General features: G+C 40.3%; 1 protein-coding gene across 1 annotated transcript; it reads right to left on the bottom strand.

Moving 5' to 3' along the window:
• Positions 1 to 3887: 3887 nt before the first annotated feature.
• Positions 3888 to 22336, bottom strand: LRRC42 (leucine rich repeat containing 42). Its single transcript, XM_032494324.1, has 8 exons — positions 22078 to 22336; positions 16404 to 16890; positions 11795 to 11926; positions 10477 to 10595; positions 9170 to 9258; positions 8884 to 8997; positions 5675 to 5759; positions 3888 to 4383 (listed from the first exon to the last, which is right to left on the bottom strand). The coding sequence occupies exons 2-8, from the start codon at positions 16874 to 16876 to the stop codon at positions 4109 to 4111; spliced, it is 1287 nt and encodes a 428-aa protein (XP_032350215.1). The 5' UTR covers positions 16877 to 16890; positions 22078 to 22336; the 3' UTR covers positions 3888 to 4108.
• Positions 22337 to 22369: the final 33 nt, after the last annotated feature.

Here is a 22369-nt window from a genome sequence, read left to right as displayed (position 1 = left end):
GGGGGTAGATAATCAGGTTTATTTATTTGTTTCACTTTAACAGAGGTACTAGGGATTGAACCCCGTGTATGCTAAGCATGCACTTTACCACTGAGCTATACCCTCCCCTACTACATCTACTTTTGAGTCTGATCTTCCTGCCTCCCTCTTAGAAGGACCCTTATGATTATATTGGGCCCTTCTGGATGATTCAGGATAACCTCCCCATCTCAAGATCTTTAATTTGATCACATCTTCAAAGCCCCTGTTACCATGTAAAGTAACATATTCCAGGGGTTATGACTTGGACGTCTTTGGGGGGCCATTATTCAGCCTATCACAATTAATAACGAGTATATGAGGATTTGTTCTATTCTACTTTTGCATGTTTGAATAAAAAAATGAACGAAAATACTCCTTGACCCCAAGAACCCAGTTACCATAAGCATTTGGAATTTATACTCTTTACATAGGATAGGGAACCTCCTACTTGCCAAATTATCTGTCCTCATCCAGTCTGAAGCATTCAACACACTTCACTACTCCCTTCTCAACATTTTCACTTCTAGGCTTATACTCTCCTGGTTTTATCTCTGACTTCAACATCCATTCCTCTTTCATTTGATAGTAAGTGTGGGAAGGCCCGAGGCCACCTCTCTTTTCTATATACACTCTTCCTAGGTAATTTCATACAGTCATGGGCTCCAAATATCAACTTTGTACTGTAGAACCCCAACTTTATTTATATCTTCAGTCCTGACCACTCCCCTGAGCCCAGACTGATGTGTCTGATCGCTTATTTGTGCATCTCATGAGGCCTCTCAAACTTGTCTGAAATAGCACTCTTGATTTCCCCACCCGCCGCAAGCTTGCTCCTCTCCTGTATGTCCCCATTCATTCAGTTGCTCAGGCAAAACCTTAGGAAGAATTTATCTTTGACTTTACTCCCCAGCACCAAATGCATAAGCATCAGTTCTACCCCCAAGTAGCCCCTGTATCCAACCTCTTATCATCATTACTAACGCTACTGCCACCATCTCTCACTTGGACTTTAACGGTGCTGATGGACCCCCTGCTCTACTCTTGCTCCCACTATGATCCACGCGCCACACACTGGGCCCATCAAGCAGCAAGGGTTCGCTCTTCAAAATATAAATCAGATGACGTGTGATTTATGCTTAATCAATGGCTTTCTGTTAACTGAAGTAAAATTCAAATTCCATGATCCACAAGGCCTAGGTGATCTGCCACTTCTCTCTCCTAAACTCACTTTTCCCACCTCTTCACTATGCACAAGCCACCTGGCCTTCACTCTTTTTTTCTTTCTGTCCCTAGAATGTGCCAAACATTTGCCATCTCAGGCTTTGTACTTGTTTTCTTCCATTCCTCAGACCCTTTTTACTAGATATTTGCATGATTAGCTCCTTCTTGTCATACTTCTCAGCTCAGACGTCTCTTCCTCAGAGAGGTCTTCTGTGATCCCCTAAATTAATTAAAAAATCTAACTGTCTCCATCTCCACTCCCCAGTATCTTATTACCTGCTCGACTTTATCACTATGTGAACTTAGCTTGTTGACTTACTGTCCTATATACTTACATGTCTCTCACGTGCCTTGAATGTGAGCTCCTTGAAGGCAAATATTATCTTTTGTTCACTGCTGAAGACCTAGCATTTGGCACATGTTAAATGTTCAATGGACATTTTTTCAAATGAATAAATGAATAGATCAGCATTAAAAAAAAAATATATATATATGAAAAGAAAACTTGGCCTAATGTCAGACTATCATGTAATTCTAACAAACTAAAAGATTCTGATTCAGTAAATATGGGTGAGATACAAATATTTTCATTTTAGCGAATACCCCAGGGAACTCTGGGGCAGGGGTCCATAGACCATACTTCTGAGAAATACTGATTTATTCATTCTTACAAGCATTATGTAGGGAGGGTGGCCTAGTTTTAAAGAGGTAAACTGAGGATTAGCAGAATTGAGTCACTTGTCCACAGCTCATAATGACTCAGTAACTGAATTCTAAGAAGAAACAAGGGATTGTGATTTTAAAAAAGCTAATCTTACACGTAGGTTAAACACACACACAAGTTACCACACTATTTTACACTGGTCTTAAATTCTTGACCTTCACTATTTGTTTCAATCATTAAAATAAGGACTAAACTTTCATAACTATTTGAATGACTACAATAACTTGTTCAGATCAAACAAGAAATATGTGTTTACAGAAATCACCAGCAGAGGAAATTGAGAACCCTGAAAGAAAAAAAAGGATTAGGAAAATGAAATCTTAGCTTCAAAAGTACACTGTTTATAAAAGAGAAGTAGTCAGAAGTTGCTCTGAAGGAAGATTTGCCCTGCAAAATGATCAGAACAGGTGGGATGTTTGAAGAATAACTCCAGATGCCGCTTTCTGACATAGCATTGCACCATGGCAACAAGAGGGTGGTGACAGTGGGGGGTGATCAAATTAGATTCAGGTTTGACTAACGATATAAGCTAGGTTTGACATGTAAGGCTATTTACTTGTACTAGGAATTTGGCAGAGTGTGCTACTATTCCCCCAAATGACATTAAAGCTCTACTACAACACAAAACAATCTGCACTGAATCTGCCTTTTTCATTTGATAAATTTCAGAAATCAGAGCTTTGGGTATGATCCTGGGCAACAGGCCACCTTTACAAAGGTAGCACCTTGCCTAGCTCTGAATAGTGAATAGAACACGTATCAGATCCAAGATCTACTTTTATTAACATCCTGGTTAAGCTCTAGAGCATGTCCAAATGTCAGGCCTGTCACACTAATGTTTTTAATCCCTTGAGGTATTCTCTCCATTCCTTTTAATTGCCAGTAAGTCTTGCTTTTGCTTGTCTTTTACGGATGGAATATGGTCTAGAGCAGCACCATCCAACAGAAATATAATGCAAATCACAAATGCAAGCAAAGTAAATTTTCTAGTAGCCACGTTAGAAAAATAAAAACAGGTGAAATTAATATTTTTAACCCCCAAATGACCATTTTAACATGTAATCAATACTTAAAAATGGAGATTATTTTTCATTCATACCTTTGTACTTTGATATCTGAGATCTAGTGTGTATTTTATAGCACATCTCAATTTGGACTAGCGACATTTCAAGTGTCCAGTGGCCACATCTGAGTAGGGGCTACTGTATCAGACAGTGAAGATCAAGAGCCTTGCTACTCAAAGTGTAGTCCACAAATTAGAAGCACTGGTATCATCTGGAAACCTGTTAGAAATGTTGAATGTCAACCCCCACTCCAGATCTACTGAATCAGAATCTACATTTTAACAAGATCCCCAGGTGACTTGCATGCACAATGAAGCTTGAGAATGACTTATCTAAGTAAGGCAAGTCCTTGGTCTTCTGTCAAATGGAGGCAAAAGTCCATACCTGGCAGGACTACTGTGAAGATTCTTGGTGGTTTACTTAATAGACTTACTAGCTGAGATTCTACTGAATGGTAACTATTATTTAAGAAGGCAATGTAACAGTGTGGGCTTCAGAGCTGGACAGAAAGGATTATAAATTCTTGTTCTGATAAGCTTTAGACCTTAAACAACTCATTTAACTTGAGGCTGAGTTTTTTTAACTTCATCTAAAGTGGGGCTAACATCCACCTTTCATTGTTGTGAGGTTAGAGCATGGCACATAGGAAGCATTCAATAATAGTAGCTGTACAGACATAGGTATATATATAGATAGATATATATATGTATATATCTATATATATGTGTATATATATTGATCCTATTGGCTGGGCCAAATTGGAGTAATGCTAAGCTGCCCTGTTAGTTCACATGGTCTTCCAAACCAAACCAAGGTGTTACTTCCTGTGGCCCCATATTTCACAAGTAGAACCTAAGGACAGCAAAAAACGTTTATTTGAAAAAATTACTATGTATTGAAAATATACATTAGAAATTATTACATACTTCCATAGCATTCCCCTCCCCCACCACAAAAGTAGAAATATCCACTTGCTATGCTAATGCCATAGGTAAATTCAAACAAAAAGGAAAACATCATCAGCCCCCTTTCCTCATACGTTAGAGTTGGGGGGAAAAGATCAATTTATATCTGCCCATCAATAGGAATTTAGTAAGTCCCAGTCTTCAACAGCTAGACATACATATTTCTGCTTTGAAGACTGTGAAGAGTTGCTCTGTTCCTTCTCTGGCTCCTCAAAAGCTCTCTTCTTGCTCTTCTTTGACTCCTGGCTTGAGATGGCTTCACGTTTCAACAATGGCCCATGGCAGTCTGGGGCTTTCTCTTTATAGAACTGGAGTTTCTCAGAAGAGTTCACATGGGTGTCTGCCAGGGGACACGTCACTGGGGCTTCTGTACGAGCCCGTTTCCCATCTGTAAGAGTGACAGAGGGAAGGGCAATGAGCTTACTATGCCGGCTACTAATGCCTGCCTACAACCAGAAAGATGATCCAAGTGAAACAACAGAAGCCCAAACAGGGTGAGGTTTGGGTTGATTTTATTCCCGTCTGAGTGCCCTGTAAAGTATCTTACAGCATGTGCACCAGCACAGGGTGAAGGCATGTACTCACACAGGAGTAGCACAGATTTGGATTCAAACCCCACAACTGCCACTTCCTGGATAAGTGATCTTGGGCAAATGACTTGTCTGAGGTTCAGGTTTCTCATTTTTATAGGGATATAAAATCTATTTCATAAGGGTGATGTGAATATGAACTCAAAAAATGTAAGCTATTATTATTCAAAATCTGGACTTTGCCTTTTAAGAACCAAATCTGTGGCACAACTCTAGCAAAAGGTACAACCTTCTTCTGTATTTTTTGATAACCCCTGAATTTTTCTTATTGTTTTAACCTGTATTTTTCCTTCACTTTGATTTCATCCTTTAACTCCTTTCAAAAAAAATTATGGTAAAATATATGTAACATAAATTTACCATTTTAACAATTTTTAAGTGTAGAGTTCTGTGGCATTAAGTACATTCACATTGTTGTGCAAACATCACCACCATTCATCTCCACAGCTTCTTCAGTGTGGTAAAACTGAAACTTTGTACCTGTTAAACAATAACTCCCTCCTACCTCTCCCTCTGGCAACCACCATTCTACTTTCTGTCTCTAGGAACCTGACTACTCTAGGAACCTCATAAGAAGACTCACTTTTTTTTTTTTTTTTTGCCTAGCTTATTTCACTTAGCATAATGTCTCTAAATTTCACCTGTGTTATATCATGTGTTAAAATTTCCTTCCCTTTTAAGGCTGACTAATGTTCCAACATTAGTTCCAACAATGTATTCCGTAAATACATTTTGTTTATCTATTCATCTGCTGATGGACACTTCTACCTTTTTGCTACACTTTTAATGTTCTGTATTCTATCTACTTCTGCACCACTGCAAATCTTTTCTGGAACAAAATGGAATGTAAATAAATAAACATATTATGTACAAACATACATACATTTACCAAGATATTTTCCTGGTGCTGGTGTTTAAAGCTAAGTGTGAACTTACACTGTAAGCTATGTTGAGCAAATACCAGTCTCAGTGATCTAATTAAGTCAATACTATCATAATTAATTTTCCCATTGAGTGAAGATGGGAAAGTGCTTTAAGTATGCAAATAACCTAAGGGCAAAAAACTCCAAAGGAAAAGGAATTTCTCACAGAAGTGCTGAGCTGCTGTTTGAGGCTCCGAGGTTTCTCGTGGCTTCACAGCTTCCGAAGTCACACGCTCCCACTGCAGAACAATCTAAAATGTATTTGGAAAGACTTGAATTAGAACAAAATCTCAAGCTTTTAATTTCAAGCCTTCCTTGTTCCCCCATTCCCTTTCCATAAACACAAACCCCTGTGGAAATCTTACTTCAGATGATGGTGACGAGAATAAGAACCAAGTCAAGTCTGGATTTTCTGTTTTAATGCAGGACTTGGTCAGACAACAAACATGTTGGATATATGTCCCTGCATTACTCAGAAAAAAATCTATAAAGCTGACTCCCTATTTTCATCTCTATTCCAATCTAGGAAAAAAAACTGCATATCCTTAAACTAAAGTTTAAAACCTTAGTTGCAATACTTTTCACACATTCCTAGACTCACTTTCATGCCTTAAACTATACCAACTGTAACTCGAACTCTCGTATGTGTGTAAAATGCCCACGTTTCCACATTCTCACAACACTTCATGATCAGTTTGCATTTTTAAAAAATTGCTAGTAGTGTTATTTTTATTACAAGCTATTACAAATTCTTTTGGAAATCTGGCTGAGTATAAACTACACATAAAAAAAATAAAGCAAACCATTACTTCACATACACCACAAGTATAGGAACTTTAAATTTAACATTTCTCTTTATGGTATGCAATGAAATGATCATAAAGTCAGTCAAGAAAAAAACATTTCCAGGACACAGAGGCAGAACAACACGCAGTTTAAGAACATAGTTCCAGAGCTGCTCTATCAATTACTAGCCAGGGGACCCCTGACAAGTGATTTAATTTGTGAGTCTCAATTTCTTCATCTGTAAAACAGGGATTAGTAACAGTACACACACCATCGGACTGTGGTGAGGACTAAATGAGAGAACATACTACGTGAAGGGCCTGGCAGCGTCTGGCATACAGGAAGCACTCAGTAATTATGAGTTGTCATCTCTTCTGTGGTACCTCCCTGACTCTGGAAAATGGGGACAGATCTAAGAGAATGTGAAGATGAACCGCATCTGGTGGCTGGGGAGGCAATAAGGAAAACTGTGCTTCCACTCACAGAAATAAGAATGTCAACAGGAAGAGCTGTCTGGGGATGGGGATGAAGAAAATGAGTTTGGTTCTGAACAAGCTGAATTTGAGATGCCTGGCAGAGATTTATGGATAATATTTAGGAACGGGTCTAAGGTGTGAAAGAAGCCGAAATCATCCTCACAGGGACAACAAAGTCTCCAAGAACAGTTCAGATAACCAGGAGGGTGAGTGGAGACAGAAGAGGAGAGGAAAGGAGGCAGTGAGGAATCAGCAAGAGCTAAAGGGAGAAGTGAGAAAGTTAGGGGAGAGTCAGCAGGAAGGCCCAGAGAGAAAAACCAGAAGGCTGCATGTTTATCTCAATATAGCAGGAAAGCTGAGGAGGGTGAAGAATGAGATCACGTGCCACCTTCAGTAGAGCCCTGGGGGCCAGAACTAGATTACAAGGGATTAAGAACTGAGTAGGCAGTGAGGAGGTGGGAAGATAAGAATAGAAAACAATTCACAGTTGCAACAAGGGATGAAGAACATGTGAGAATAAGAGTGATTTATGTTTATACACAGAAATAAATAGCCAACAGAGGGTGAGACTGAAGACGTAGTGGTGGGGCAGTAGAGGGAAATAATTATTAGTAAAGTATCACAGAGGAAGCTGGAGATCTTAGGGAATAGAAATGAAAAAAAGAAAAATACTAAAGGGTTTATCAGTGGAATAAAGTGCCACATCTGTTCCCTTAGACAGGCGGGAAGTGGGACATGGTTGCAGAAGTGGAGAAATTTTAAGACAGATTTAGGGAAGTAAAGGAACTCTTACAGATGGCCTTATTTTCCTGTGCCACCTGTGAGAATGAGGCAGGAGAACAGAGTCAGCCCGAAACAGTTTCAACAAGGAATTAACAAGAGATAGATAAAACACTGCTGCCAGTCCTCAGGGCCCAGCTGAGGCTGCACGGTGTGAACCTGCTTGGAACCCAACTTACTTTCGGTCCGGGCTCCTAGGTATTTACTTCGTCCTTACCAACCTCTGCAAGAGAAGTCCTGGTTTCTGCATTTTCCAGATGAATAAACAGAAAAGCTGCCTTAACTTATACAGCTCCTGGGCTGCTGGGCCAGGATCCCGAACCCAGGTCCCTGACTCCACAGCCTACGCTTTTCCCACCATGTCACCTGCTGCCATAACCAAACCACATCAAGCCCTTGTGTGATCATCCCACACTTGCCTCAAATCTACTGGATGTATCTAGGATTCATCCAGTGCTACAAACTTTGTCTGCCAATGAACTGTTACAACGATTTCAGTATGCATTTTTCCAGACAAACTTTAAAGTGCTTCTGAAATATCGATTCACCAGCACCCCTTCTTGCTAATCTATAGGGAGGTGATGGTACAATGAGGTAGTCAGATAGGTCCACCATCGTGTATTATAGCTTGGAGCCCAAGAGGGATCCAGAATAAAACAGTCTGGTGTGGTGGGTCCTCTCGGCCTCCACCAGTAACATTGGTTTAAACTATCTGAAGGAGAAAGGCACCAGCCACAGGCAAGCTGGCATCTACTGATGCTCTGCTACGTGGTTACCTTCTGACTTCCTACTTAAGTCTGTGTACTTTACCAACTTAAGAAAGTCCATCAAGAAGATGAGAGACAGTCAAAGGAAGTTCAGCCAAGGAGTTGAAAATGGGAGGGCTCAGGATAAAAGAGACAGTTCCTCATTAAGGCTCTGAGAGTTAAATTTGTGCCCCCAAAAGGGAAAGAGTCCAATTTGAGTTCTTACCAGTGTGAATTATTCTTCTTCCAGTATATACACACTGCTAAGAGAATCTGTCCTTCTGAAGTTGGGTCACACTGCTTTTTTGCATAGCAAGCAAGAATTCACTTATTTTCTGAGTTATTTATAAGAAGGCATTTTCTTCTAGGTTCAATAGTGACTAGACCATGGGATTTAAGGACTGGCATCTAATACATTTCCTTAAGTAACTGGGTCAGTTACAAGCCATCGGTGTCTCTGATTTGACTGAGGATGACAATTCAGCCAAGGATACCAAGAGTGTTAACATTCGTTCAAGTGTTGAATAAGACACTTGGAATTAAAATGAAAAGCCACATTAACTGTAGGGGAGAAAAATTTGCATTACCTGGTCAGCCCAGCCTTCTGTCTTGCAGTTACTATGATCAAATTCCTTCAAAGGCACTTTGGAGTGAACAAGGCCTATGTGGGTCTGAAGCTTGTGTTTGACAGCTTTGATGTCCTAGTAAGGGAAAAGCAGAACACAAATGCACACTCATCTGGTCAACTCTTAACTTGCTCTCAGCAGGAAATAAACACCATCATAAATACCAGTCCTTCTAAATGCCAATTAGCAGAAGCAAAATAACAAAATGTGAGTTTGGAAAAGTAAGAGAAGGAAGCAAAAGTTTTACCTTGAGTCCCGTCCCAGAGATATCTAAGCAGTTTAGTTTTCTAAAAGAAAAGAGGTACCCAATTCCTGCATCTGTGATCTCAGGGTTACCTAGATGTCAAAACATAAGTTATATTCTGTTACAGTATAAGTATTGCTAGAATGCCAACAGTAAGCTCAGGAAAAAAAGCCAATGATAAAATATGAAACACTGAATGTTCCAACTTCTCAGAGTAAATTAAATACAGAGATCTTATCTTTCCTGTCTGTAATATAAAGGAGCCACACTAGAAGATGCTTTATAGCTCTAACTTTTTAGGAGTTGGGGGTTAGCAGAAAAACCAGGTAGTTATTCCAAAGGGTTTAATTTGGAACCATATGCAAACAGTATATGTAAACAAGTATTAAAATAGTGTATTAGACTTTGTTCATAGCCATTTCACCTCCAAAGTAATAGATTTATTTTAAAAATATTTTCAAGGGTACTTAGACACAAAGCCTATTAATGTCTTACTAACTTGCATTTTTTTTTCCCCAGAATCCTTTCTTACATATTACCTTCATATCAGGAGTACTGCATTTAGCACTGAGTCCTCAAGACTATGAGCACAATGCCTGACACACTGGAGATGCTCAAAAAATATTTGTTGAACAAATACACTGCCCTGGGAGGTAGGGAGGAGGGGTATTCATTATTATCTTCATTTTACAGAAGCCAAAACCAAGGCTCAGAGAGGCTAAATAACATGCCCAAGGGCACACAATCGGCAGAGCAAAGAGTGTCCGTCCTCTGACCTCAAACCCTGCTCCTATTCTTTCGACACTATACCATCCTGTCATGTATTCAGTGGATGTTCAATTAAATCGTAAATGATCCTTACTATCTTTCTACTACTGGAGTCAATATCTAGTTCAACCTAAGTTATTAAAATTGTGAATTTATCCAGATTTTCATCAAGCAATTATTGTTAAAAGAGGCCTAGATGACAGACACTATTAACCAGCAACCCAAAGAAAGTAAAGATGAGCCAAATATCCTCTCTATATGCTGTGAATGTGATGAAAGGCTGCCCTGTCTGCAGAGAGTGAGTGGTGTGGATGAATTCGTAAGGGCTTTTCCTCTCCTAGAGAGGTGGCAGCATGCCAGGAAAGGTATTTAGCCAGCAATCAAGAGCCTCTGGCTTTAGTCTTGTTCTACTACCAACTTGTGGCACCTAAGAAAATCACCTCCCCTCAATTTTATTACCTCTCAAATGAAGGGGAAGACTTAGATGATTTCTAAGTCCACTCTTTCAACATTAACCATCTATAACTTCTAATAAAACTTACAAGATAAGTCTAATAACGTTAGATTTTCAAGGCCTCTTTTCATCACTCGAACTGGTGCTGTCATTTTCCGCACCCCGGCATCAGATAAACAATTATCCTTCAGGTGGAGCTGAGTTACACTAGAGAAACAAAGACCATATATAAATTACTTAGCATTTGAGAAAGTCCAGGTATGAGAACATGCTTTCATAAACTTCATTTAAAAATATATCCTCCACCCCCTGCTATTTCACACCTGATGCATTTAACAGAGTTAAAGATTTTTTGGTGCTATTTCAGTTACTAAGTGAGAGTTAACTCAGATCCAAGTGTCATGTAGTACTAATCTCAGATGGCAGAGGGCACTGGAGGTATATGGTGGAATGAGACAAACAGGGATTTCACTAAGGAGATTAGTACACCTTGTTTAACACAAAAGCTGCATTTCAGACAAATGCTGTGCGAAAATCAAAACCACTTTAAATTTATCAGGAAACTCTGCTAAAGAACTCCTATCAGAATTCTTTACGCAAAGCACAATCTTTTCATTCTAATTAGCTTTATAAATCCAGATTTTCAGATTGGGCTTATAAAGTAGAGCCATATCCCAATCCATTCAGCTAAACTGAAACTTGGTGTATTAACGTGCTTCACTGACCCATACACAAGAACTCTGAGCCTTTACTAACCTCATACAAAAATACTCTTGTACAGGGCAGTACATAGGTGTCGCTGTCCTAGGCAGGCCCCAGGAAGCAGGTTAGACTCAGGTTTGTAGCTGCTGTTATCCCTCTGGGTGTTTATGAAACCACAAAGGAATCCATCTGGCCTTCTCCCTCTGCTGGCCAGACTGAGGTCAGCTGGATTATTTGTGAATGGTATGAAATGGTATGAACTGCTTTAAATTATGGTTCTTGAAAAGGATTTATTTGGCTGTCTTTTAATAGTTCACTTTTTAAATAGTTTATAGTTTACTGATAGTTAAAATACGAAAAGATAATGACTATAAAAAATTGTATAACTTCTCATATCTTGCTAGAATAAACCAGGACTGGACAATTAAATGGCAAAATCATTTTTCAGCCCAGGTAGCCTTAAGCACTATATGTTGAAATAAAGGTTATTTAGGTAAATGAACCTACTGACTTCTTTCCTAAGAGCTCTCCAATCTACAGTGCTTGTATCAAGTAAATGGAATTTGAAAATGTTTCAGGAAGGAAAAATCAGCAAATAAACACATGACTGGGAAGTAACCAACATTCTTCAAGATAATCCTATGGATCATCCTTTAAAAAAAAAAACAAAAAAAACAATTCATTGAGTAGTGGCAGAACAATACCTAGACAGGGCCTCATTGGTGAGATGTTCCAGAAGCTCATGCTCATCTCCAAGCTTGCAACAGGAAAGATCCAGACAGGTCAGCTCCCGGAAAGACTTAATCTCCTCAAGTTTTTCTGAAATCACCAGGTATCTGTCAGGTGTAGAGAGCAATCAATAGCTTTTGTTTTCCTTCTTTTAACACATCACCATTTGGGACTTTGTGATACATCAACATTCCATCAGGACAAGGTACTATGTATAACAAGCAGACCTCACTGATTACTACATAGGCACAGGCTGAATTTTTTAACAGTAAATGCCTTGAAAATCTTTTTACATGATGGTGGAATTAAAACTTTAAATAAATAAAAACATATGAGCAAAGGCAAGACACAAGAGAAAATATCTGCTTTGTTAGAAGTCAGACAGACCTTGGTGTTGAGACTTTTATCAGAGGATTTACAAACTTTAGGATACTCAAATTTAATCACTTATTCTTTTAAGGCTGATTTTTACATAATGCTCAATAAGCAGTGGTTTGAAAACTGGAACAGGTCAAGAATTTTGGGTTCTAACTCGCACATCCCCAAGAACATACCAAGATACATTTGGCAGATCAGATTTTATCTTTTCTATTCAAACACAAATTTGAGTAGCTGCCCCCTCTCCTGTGCCACTGTTACCCTGCTAACTTTATGCCAAAAGTTTGTGCAGCAAGACTACTACGAGGACTCACTCTATACTAGACTGGTTATGAAGACAAAGCTGTAAGCACAAACACTTTAATTACACCGGGGCACCCTGCCAAACTGCTATCAGGAGATATCAGGGACGCCTCTGGAGAGGAAAAGATCAAAAAAGCGTTGCACAGCCCAGGCTGTGGCCTCCACCCTGCTTTCTAGTTGTCCATCTATTTCATATGATGTCAGTGACAAAAAATGAAAAGGGTTAGATGTGACAGGAAACAGGAGAGGACCCTAAAAGAACAGGGAAACTGGCTTGTGGCAAGAGCGTGCCTTTCTCATCCACTTTCCTCATGGATGTCTAGAGGTTTCCACAGCAAGAGGGCATGGTAGGATCAGTGAGGTTATACTTCAGTGTTCACATTTCTCTTCTGTCACCAGGATGGTAATAATCAAAAACAGGGTTGAATAATCCAAGGGCAAGAGGAGGGTCAGATCTCTTTTCTTCCTACTTTCAATCAGAGTTAGATGATGTACTGAAGCTGATCGCTGGCCTGACTGCTGGGTACAGATGGCCTGTGGTACTGATACCCCCTCTAAGCTGCCTAGTGACCGAGCTCAGCTGGGTACACAAATTAGCTCTATTTACTCAGACATACTTCAACTGCACTGTAAATAAAGCTGCTGTTTTCCATCTTCCAATCACAGAATTGAAGTGGGTTAATGGGGATTTGGGAGATTACTGGCAATCAGAGAAAGGAAAACACACATCCTTTGATCAGTTAACCAAAGATTTTTCGTAATTCTGAAACAAAGGTTATCTGCACAGGACATAACAATGTATAATGTGACAAACATTATAAAAGCCAAGGTGGAGAAACCAACACGTGAGGCCACAGGCCACTACTAGATGCTTATCAAGGACATAATCAAAGCTCTAGGGTCTTATTCAATATTAGTCTTCCAATGTGCTACTTAAAAAGTTCAGACTAGTGTAGTGGAGAAGCAGCAGAGGGAGCCCAGGTATTTTAATGCCAGAATTTAATGCCTGAATTTGGATTCTAACAACCCTAACTACTTGTGTGATTGTAAGAATTTACTTGTGTAGATTGTGATTGTTACTTAACCTCTGTGAGCCTCAATTTCTCCAGCTGGAAAACAGGGCTGATGATTACTTCCTTTAGGGATTATTAAGAAAATTAGAAACAATATTCCAAAAATACACAGCATCTCATAGGCCCTCATTAAATGGTTGCTATTATAATTCAGTTACACAGGGTGATATTTTAAGGAAAACACAGAGGGCAGACAGTCCTATAGGACTGGAACCCAGCTGCAAAGACACTGGCTTCTCCTTGTGGCTGGCAGCTTTGCGACCCAACCCTGAACAGGAAGTGCCTGCACCTACTCGATTATCTTATTTTTCAATTATATTCTCAAGCTCTTTTCCCATGATCTAAACCCTTTTGTGCTGGTAAAACCTTTACTGCTGCAGTTTCAGCTGGGGATTGCAAATGCAAACCCAAACCTCCTGCCCTCTTCCTATTTTCCTTTGGGGATTCAAAAGGAGAAGGGAAGTTTTTAATCACAATTGAAAATCTTATATCTGAATAAGGCAGCAAAGTCTGGAATTGTTGCAATAAAATATGAGCTAAAAGACTACATTTAAAATGTTTTCTTATGCTTTTCTAACTATAAAAGTAATACATGTTCCTTGGAGAACATTTTAAGAAAATCTAGAAAATTAAAACCAATTTCAATCCCACTATCTAAACTACATTTCCGTGGGCTTCTCTTCCTTCCCCCATATATGTAATCCATATAAAATTTCCTATTTTTTTTACAAACAGAATTGAGATTAAATACAATTTCAATTATTTTTTCATTTATTATATAATGAACATTTTACCACATCACCTTAAATGACCTGTGGATATATTAATAACTATATAGTATTTCATTATATGAATATACCATAATTTGCTTAATTAATTTCCTATTGCTGGATATTCAACTTTCATGTTTTCACTACTATAATAGTACCGTAACGAACACCCTTAATGTAAAAATATTTGTTCCCATATCTGATTACATTGGAAATTAGAATATATTCTTAACAAGTGGAATTAATGGGTCAAACAAATGATACGGATATTTTTAAGGCTCTTGATACACACTGCCAAGCTGTTTTTCAGAAATGCTACATTAATTGATGTGCTCATCAAAAGTGCTATTTTCATCCAATCTGACCACTGGAATAGTATGCAGACATCACAAATAGACAAAAAGTACTTTCACTATTATGAGAAATAGTTAAGCTATAATAATGGTAGATGGAGGAAAAAAAGATTACAAATTATAGATTGAGTATATTCCCAAACGTATAAAGATATATATTTGGAAATGATAAGCATGAATGATGGGACTATAAATTTTTTAATATTACAGTTCTATATGTTTCTCGAATGGTATGCATTTGCCTTTATAAAATGATTTTAAAACAAAGTATACATCATAACTTATTTTTCATTGTTCTAATTTGTCTACAATGAACATAAATAACTTGGAATAAAAAATGAAGGCATAAAATGTATTTTAATTGTCTGAGCTTCAATGAAATACTGCTTGATGTTTTCATTTACACAAAGTAATTCTTTTCTTTTCCACTGGCATCAACCCCCACCCCAGCCATGACTGAGACCCCAGCACAGAGACAGAGCTTTCATAAGGTGCCTACTCAGTTCACAAGTCCACAGTTATACCTATACAATTATCGGTGTGGGTTTATGTCTTTTCTTTTTAAAGTACCGTATTTGGCTTGGGGTGAAAAATTAATTCAATAAGCTGATTAAATATTGTTCTTCTTTATTCTTTAAGCATATGAGCTTATGTTTTCTGGTATAAGTTTCTCTTCTTTTATTACATGCCTTTTGGTTAGCCTTGTTTTAATAGTCACATTGATTACGCACTTTAATAGTAAGCTGCCTTTCACATTTTCTAATTACAAAAAAGTTCATATAATGGTATACTATACAGCTATTTAAGAAACCTACAAATATTGATGGTAAATGATTTTCAAAATATGTGAAGAGAGCAAAATGCCTAACAGTATGAGAGCAGTGTGCTGCCATTTGTATAACAAAGGGGAAAGCTATACACGCAAGAATATGAACAGAATTATCTCCAGAATGATATAAAAGAAACTGATAACAGTAGTTGCCCCTGAGGAAGGGAAATAGGAGAGAGACGGGAGGGAGGCTTATGTTTCACTTTATACCATTCAGCATTTGTGTTTAAATTCTTTTGTATGTATTTTTTTTAAAAGTTTTTCTTTTTAATTAATCAGTGCCTTGAAAGTTATTTTACATGATAGTGGTATGAAAATTTTAAGTAAATCAATAAAAGGATATGAGCAAAGGCAAGTCACATCTGCTCTGTTTAAAATAGACAGATCTTGGTTTTAGTGTTGGGATCTTACTAGAAAATTTCCAAACTTTAACATACTTGAAATTTTAATCATTTATCCTTCTAAAGTTGCCTTTATCTAATGCTCAGTATCTAGAGGTCTGAAAACTGGAACAGAGACAAGAACTCTGGTTACTAATCTTCCAATCTCTGAGAGCATACTGAGATATTTGGCAGATCACATCTTTTCTATTTTCTCTTACTAGAAAAGTTAGTAGAAGAGTATTTTTTACCTAATGGAGGAGCTGTGGCAATCAACTAATCCTTGCAAGGTGTTTCCAAAATAAAGCTAAGTGCTGTCTTGGAGGGCTGGGGGAAAGAAGGACAGTGATTTTTCTCAAAATGGCCTCCACTTTGTGTTTGGAAATTCTAAATTGAAGTGCTGTTTGATGGAGAAAGCCCCCAAGCCCACTAAGCCCCAGAGTGTGACAGAATTCACACACCCAACAAAATACTCACTGTCATAATCAGAACACCTACCTGTTTCGCAAACACAAGGAGCAAAGCACCAGACTTCCGTAGGCTTCAGTAAATTTCTGTAAAGCCCTCAGCCCTGCACCTGGCTCTGTGAACTTCTGCCTGGCTTCAGCAGCAGAGAACAGCTTTTCGGCAATCTGCTCAGGAAAGCCAATAAGGGAATCAATGTGATCGACGTTGTCAGAGATGAAGCCCAGGACGAGGCTGAAGAGGGATTTGGCAGAGTACCGAAGGTTCCCCTCCCGGGTGTATGTGAAGATGAAATGATCAGTCTTCTCCTTCTGTGCAGTATCATCTTCCCTGTTCATGCAAAGCTCCACAGAAAAGCCTTTGGGAAACAGTCTGAAAGGCTTTGGCCTCTGCAGGCTACTCCTGACACCATCTAAGGCCAGATTGACCATGTGCAGCTGCCCATTTTCTCGCACATAGATGGGCCCTGGATCCAGGTGGTTTTCTGAGTTGAGGCAGTAAGACATTGCCTTGGTTGCGACTGTAAAATCAAGCCACAAGGGAAACAATTCCAATTAAAATGCCATTTGTAATGTGTAACTTCATCTTGCTGTGCCCAGAGTTTTATGAGCCTACCAGGAGACCCTGTGGCTGCTTTGGGGAATCAAAGCTTACCAGTTGCCTGTGAACTCTGGCACTGGAGGTTGCCTCTATTACCTCAACCTGGAATGCCCTTTCCTAGTCCATCTGGTGAACTCATTCATCTTTCAAAAGCCAGCTCAAAACTCATTTCTAAAATTCACCCTGAGGAAGTTAGCACAGAAGTGATCAAAGAGTCACCTATAAGGAAAGTCACGGCAGCATAGTCGATATTAGCAAAACAATGGAAAACAACCTAAATGTCCAACAGGGGTGTTATTAAATAAATGATGCTACATCTACACCATGAAATGTTATGTAGTCATTAAAACTGTAAACTTTTTATTGATTTGCAAGTTACAAAAAGTGCATATAGAATTTACTGTTTTTTTAAAACATGTTTACACACAGAACAAAGACGAGAAACCAGTAACTCCCTTGCCACCTTGGCACCATCCACACATTACTTTATTGCATTTGGCTGACAGTTCTGCTACTGATTTATTTCTGGGGGTGTTCCATTAATCTGAGCTTCTTGACAGGAGGGACCATGTTTAATTCATCCCCCCCAACATAGCGCTCTGGCACATAATTAATAGCCCCTGAACAGATACTTGTGGAACTAAAGTTTGTTTGCCAAACTTTACACAGATCACAAGCAACAGAGTTTTGGGGATCTACAAATAAAGATCTCTATGACAAGACATAACTAAAAGCTATTCTAGCCCTTGGAAGCACAAAGGGCTAGAATAGCTTTTAGTTAGCACTTATGGTTCAACTTCTTCTGTTAGTTGGCACTTTTGAGGTAAGGTAAAATATCAAAAATAGCAGGGTATTTATGCAATCATGCGGGTAACATTTTGTGCCTAAGCACTAATTGGAATAAATACTTGTTTTCCTGAGGTACCATGAGATCCTGAGGAACTGTGAGATTTCAAAATACTTGAGAAGTTACTACATTAAATAAAATGAAAGTGTATGATTATCATTGTTACAGTTTTAAGATAAAATTTAATCTAATATAGGTCAAAAAGCTGCTATTATCCCTAAAAGACTCTGATTGACTTTTCGAGTGAACCAATTCACATTCTTCAACATCACTGCAGGGCTAGGATGTAGCTCTGGAGCCAGTCAAGTGTCATCAATGAAGTCAATGGTCAAAAACGCTGAGTCTCCGGAGATCAAACAGAGATCCTATTTGTGGGCATCAGTAAGATCCATGTTTCTCCTGAGGATAATTATGTATGTAAAAGCACATCAGAAAAAGGGGTCCTGCCTAGCCTGAGAGCTTCACCCTTTCTTGCTATCGCCTTCTGCCCTACTCTCTGGCCACCTCATACTACCCAGGTAAGTTGGCTGTGCTCTCCTGTCCCACTGGCCTTTGCATATCCTGCTCCTTAGACTGGAACATCCTTCTCTGCTTCCTTGACCTAGCTAATACCTACTCATCATTAACAGTAAGCCCACTCTCCTGGGAAAACTTCCTAACCCATGCACTAGCACACATGCCTGTCTGGTTTTCCCAGAGCACCAGTGTCTCCTTCTACATAGCACTTAGCACTACGTACTCTCTGTTCACTTGCTAATGTTCCCAGAGCTGTGAGCTCTTTGAAGGCATGACATTTATTTGATTCATCTCTCTTTCCCAGGCCCAACATAGTGCCTAGAATGAGTAAGCCCACAACAGATATTTGTTGAACTGAATGAGAAGGGTAAGACCTCAAAGGGACAGACAGTGCTCTGAGCTGCAGGGCCTGCTGATACTGTTGCTAGGAGCCAGCTCCCCTTCCAGGCAACAGCTGCAGGCTCCTCCCCCACTTGCCAGACCCTTCTGCAGGTGGTAGAAGCAGAGGATGATGGGAGTATATTGCTACTGGTACTACCAGGGAGGGAAAGAAAAAACTAAAAACCAGAAAAAAAATCCTGTCACAGTGCCAGTTCTCATAACTCATACTCTTGCCAGTATTCAGTGCCTGCTACAAAGGAGATATTTTACCAGTTCTAAGCTTTTCTTCCAGTAGGGTAAGCATCTGGCCCCTTCAACCTCAGACTTTTAATCTTGATGAGGAGATAAAGCAGATCCCCTTTGGTCTGTATTTCTGGATTTGGACATTCAGAGCCCTACTCTACCTGTAGGTCAGAAAGCGGACACCGGCATGGACCCAAACAAGAATGACTTGAATTTAAATGCAGTAAGGCAAATTCTATGGGAGATAACATATAAGGAATCCGCATACTATAAGCTCCCTGGCAGTGAAATAGGGTCTGCCCATCTGAATTACACCTAACACTCATCCCAATAGTCCCTTCTATAAACTTTGGAGTGAAATAGACAAATGGATGAATGGATGACCACTTCTGGTGAAAATCAGAAAAGTCTGATTCCATCCAGCAGAGGGCACAAGCAGCTTGGGACCAGGATGAGGATGTGAACCCAGGCTGCCCAAGATTCTGGCAGCTTCTGCTTCCATGGATCAGTTTCCAAAAAGGCACCATTCTGGCTAAATTTTATCTTTAAATTACTCATCAAATGCTAGTTCTCCTTCTAAATGATGAAAAAAAAAATCTCATCTTTCCTGAAGAGTAAACTCGCATCATCTGTCCAGAAGCCCCAAGGGCTCTCTGTCTTTCAACTATGGTACTTGAGAAACTGATCAGGGTTCAAGAAATCCTGGTGACGTTTGACTTCCACTACTAAATCTGTGCATCTTGCATTCTCCCAATTAGGAGCTTCTGAGAGTTTGTGAGGTACTATAAGATGATCTAAGAATTGAATTAATGTTTAAGCCTTTCAAGGTTAAAGAATCATAAAGGCAAGAAAATTTCACACAAAGTTTCTGTAACTTGGCTTTGCTTGTGCCTGGCTGTTGTACAGAGTGGTCTATTACAAAGGAGCCCCTCAGGGGACGGGGCCTGTTCTATGTCACAGCAAAAATTCTATACAAACTGGAAAGTTATCTCCCAGAATAACAATGTCCAGTGGAGATCTGCGTTAGCTATATTTTATACTAGAGCAACAGAGTAACAGGGCATTCTGATAGCCTCCCAGCCTGTCTCCAGAGGGGCAGTTTTATATAATCTCATAGGAACTATTACAATAGTGCATGTTCTGGTATTTGGTCACCACAAATGAGCCAAAGTTACCATGAAGCATGTCATCATCAATTGAATAAAATCTTACCTTACTACATTAAAAACTCACTTCTCTACAGCCCCTTTGAATAAGAAGCAAGATAAAATAATAGATAACTAAACATGACAGCTCTTTAGATCTTGAAGCCAGTTTACCAAGCAAGAATCATGACTATCCAGTTAAGTGGACTGGGAGGAGGGAGGCAGGGATTGAGACAACAGGATTAAAATTTTGAGGTGAGTCTATGGTGGTCTAATTTGAAAAGAGAAGAAAACACCTAACTTTACTAGGTAAAGCAAGTTAACAATCCCCTGGGAATAATAAATCATAATCAAAATATGACGATAATGATAGTAGATGTGATAGCTACCATTTATTAAGCACCTACCAGTTGCTAAGCACTGTACTAGGTACTATATTAAATTACTTCATGTGATCCTCAACAATCCTATGAGGTCAGGACTGTCATTTAACAGATGAAGAGGCTCAGAGATGTAAAGCAGCTCACTTAAGGGACAGAACTAGTATGGGGCAGAGCCAGAATTCAATCTCAAGGCTGTTAGTTACTCCAGAGCTCAAGCTCTTTCCACTGCATGATGCTGTCTCTCAAGAATAAAAATATGACATCAGCCTTAAGGATAAAAAAAAATGTTAAAAACTAATCTCACCCACCTGTTTGATCCCTCTGGTATTACTGGCTCAAGCTGGGGGGAGAGGGGGCAGTGAGAGAGGGAGGAGATTAAAAAACAGTGGACATCTGAGGAAAGAGTCAGTGGGAACACAGCCAAGACAGAGCTACATTGAGGCCTCCCTTCTTCCTTCTGCCATGGCAGAAATTACCCACATCCATACACCAGGAGAACATCTGTCAACCCGTGGCCTTCATCCCAAGGCTGCAGACACCCTTGCTTTATTTGAAAATGCAGAATTCTTGAGAAAAGTTCTAACATAAAACCCTGAACAGAAACTAGTTCCAAACCACCAATAAGCAACTAACAATCCTAACCTTATTGTTCTGTGTCACCATTATTCAATTTTCAACTCATTATCTTTTTCTCTCATAACTTGCACCTTCTTACCTGCCTTCTCATCCATACCTAGGTCCCTACTTTCTTCCTGGAACATGCCAACCTCTCCTACATCCTAACATTCAGTTTTGCTATCTGCCAATTCTAGATTTTCTCATACAAAATCCAATCTCCACACCAAAAATTCTAACCCCCTCCCTTCACTCACTCCCAGCTCCCCTGCCACCCCATCTCTCAAGCCTCCTGCCCTTCCAATCCTTCCATGACCCCCAGATCCAATCCCACCAGCACCTGTCTCTCCTTCCTTCCCCACTCTACTGCACCCCCACCCACTCTAAGCCCCATGTGTCCTTCACCATGTATTCTTCCATTCCTCCCATTCTCTGGGATTCCTTCTGCTAGGACCCAAATCTCTCCATCTTTTTCCTTGTTTTCTATCCTCAATCCTCAAAATCTCTTTCCTTCACGCCTCACTATGCCCAACTTCACAATCCAAAGCCCCAACTTCTTTCTTTCCCACCCCCAAAACCCCACCCCTTCTTCTGTTCCAATCCTAGATCCTTTTCTCCTCACACTCCTCAAATCCCATTCCCTTTCCCCCCTCCCCAGTACTGCAATTCTCCGTATCCGTAAATTCCCACTCAAGCCCCTCCCCAAGCCCACCCAAGCTAATCCCGCTCCCTTTTCCCACCCAGGCCTCCGACCCCAATTCTCACACCCCACACCCTATCCCAGCACCCTAACTCCACCCTTAAACTCATCTCCGTCACCCCTGTATCCTCATCCTCACACCTTTCACCCAACCACACCCCAACCCCGTCCCCCTCGGTCTTCCCCTCCCCCATTCCACCCTTTCCTCAAACCCGGCACCCGCCCCCACTCGCAGCTCTGGGCTCCGTGAGCGGCCCGGCCCGCGGCCGCCACCTACCTGTGCCCCTGCCTGGGGCAGCCAGCAGCAGCTCCTCGGTGGCGGCTCCCTCCTCCCGCGGCGCGGCTGAGGGGGGAAGCAGCTCCGCGCCCCCGGCACAAAGCTAGGGAGGGTGAGACAGAAAGTGGGCGGGAGGAGGGAGGGGGCTGGGGGCGACCTGGCGCCGTGGGACCGCGGGGGCCGACAGGGGCGGGGGTAACACTGGGCAGGGGAGGCGCGCTTGCGCGAGACCCGGCATGAGGGGCGGGGCCGGACCTAGAGGCGGGGCCGGGCCTAGGGCTGGCGACCTGAG

This window comes from Camelus ferus, chromosome 13 (genome assembly GCF_009834535.1).
Source record: "Camelus ferus isolate YT-003-E chromosome 13, BCGSAC_Cfer_1.0, whole genome shotgun sequence".
Taxonomy (NCBI): Eukaryota; Metazoa; Chordata; class Mammalia; order Artiodactyla; family Camelidae; genus Camelus; species Camelus ferus.
This window is presented reverse-complemented; position numbering and strand designations above follow the sequence as displayed.

Bases quoted from the DNA above. Each gene is read 5' to 3' on its own strand.
- LRRC42 (XM_032494324.1), bottom strand. From the start codon at position 16,876: ATGTCTTACTGCCTCAACTCAGAAAACCACCTGGATCCAGGGCCCATC. The intron at 10,596-11,794 runs GTATTGTTCTGC...TTGTTTCTCTAG, and splicing joins ACCAATGAGGCCCTGTCTAG to TGTAACTCAGCTCCACCTGA. The intron at 5,760-8,883 runs GTAATGCAAATT...AATACATTTTAG, and splicing joins CAGAAGGCTGGGCTGACCAG to ATTGTTCTGCAGTGGGAGCG.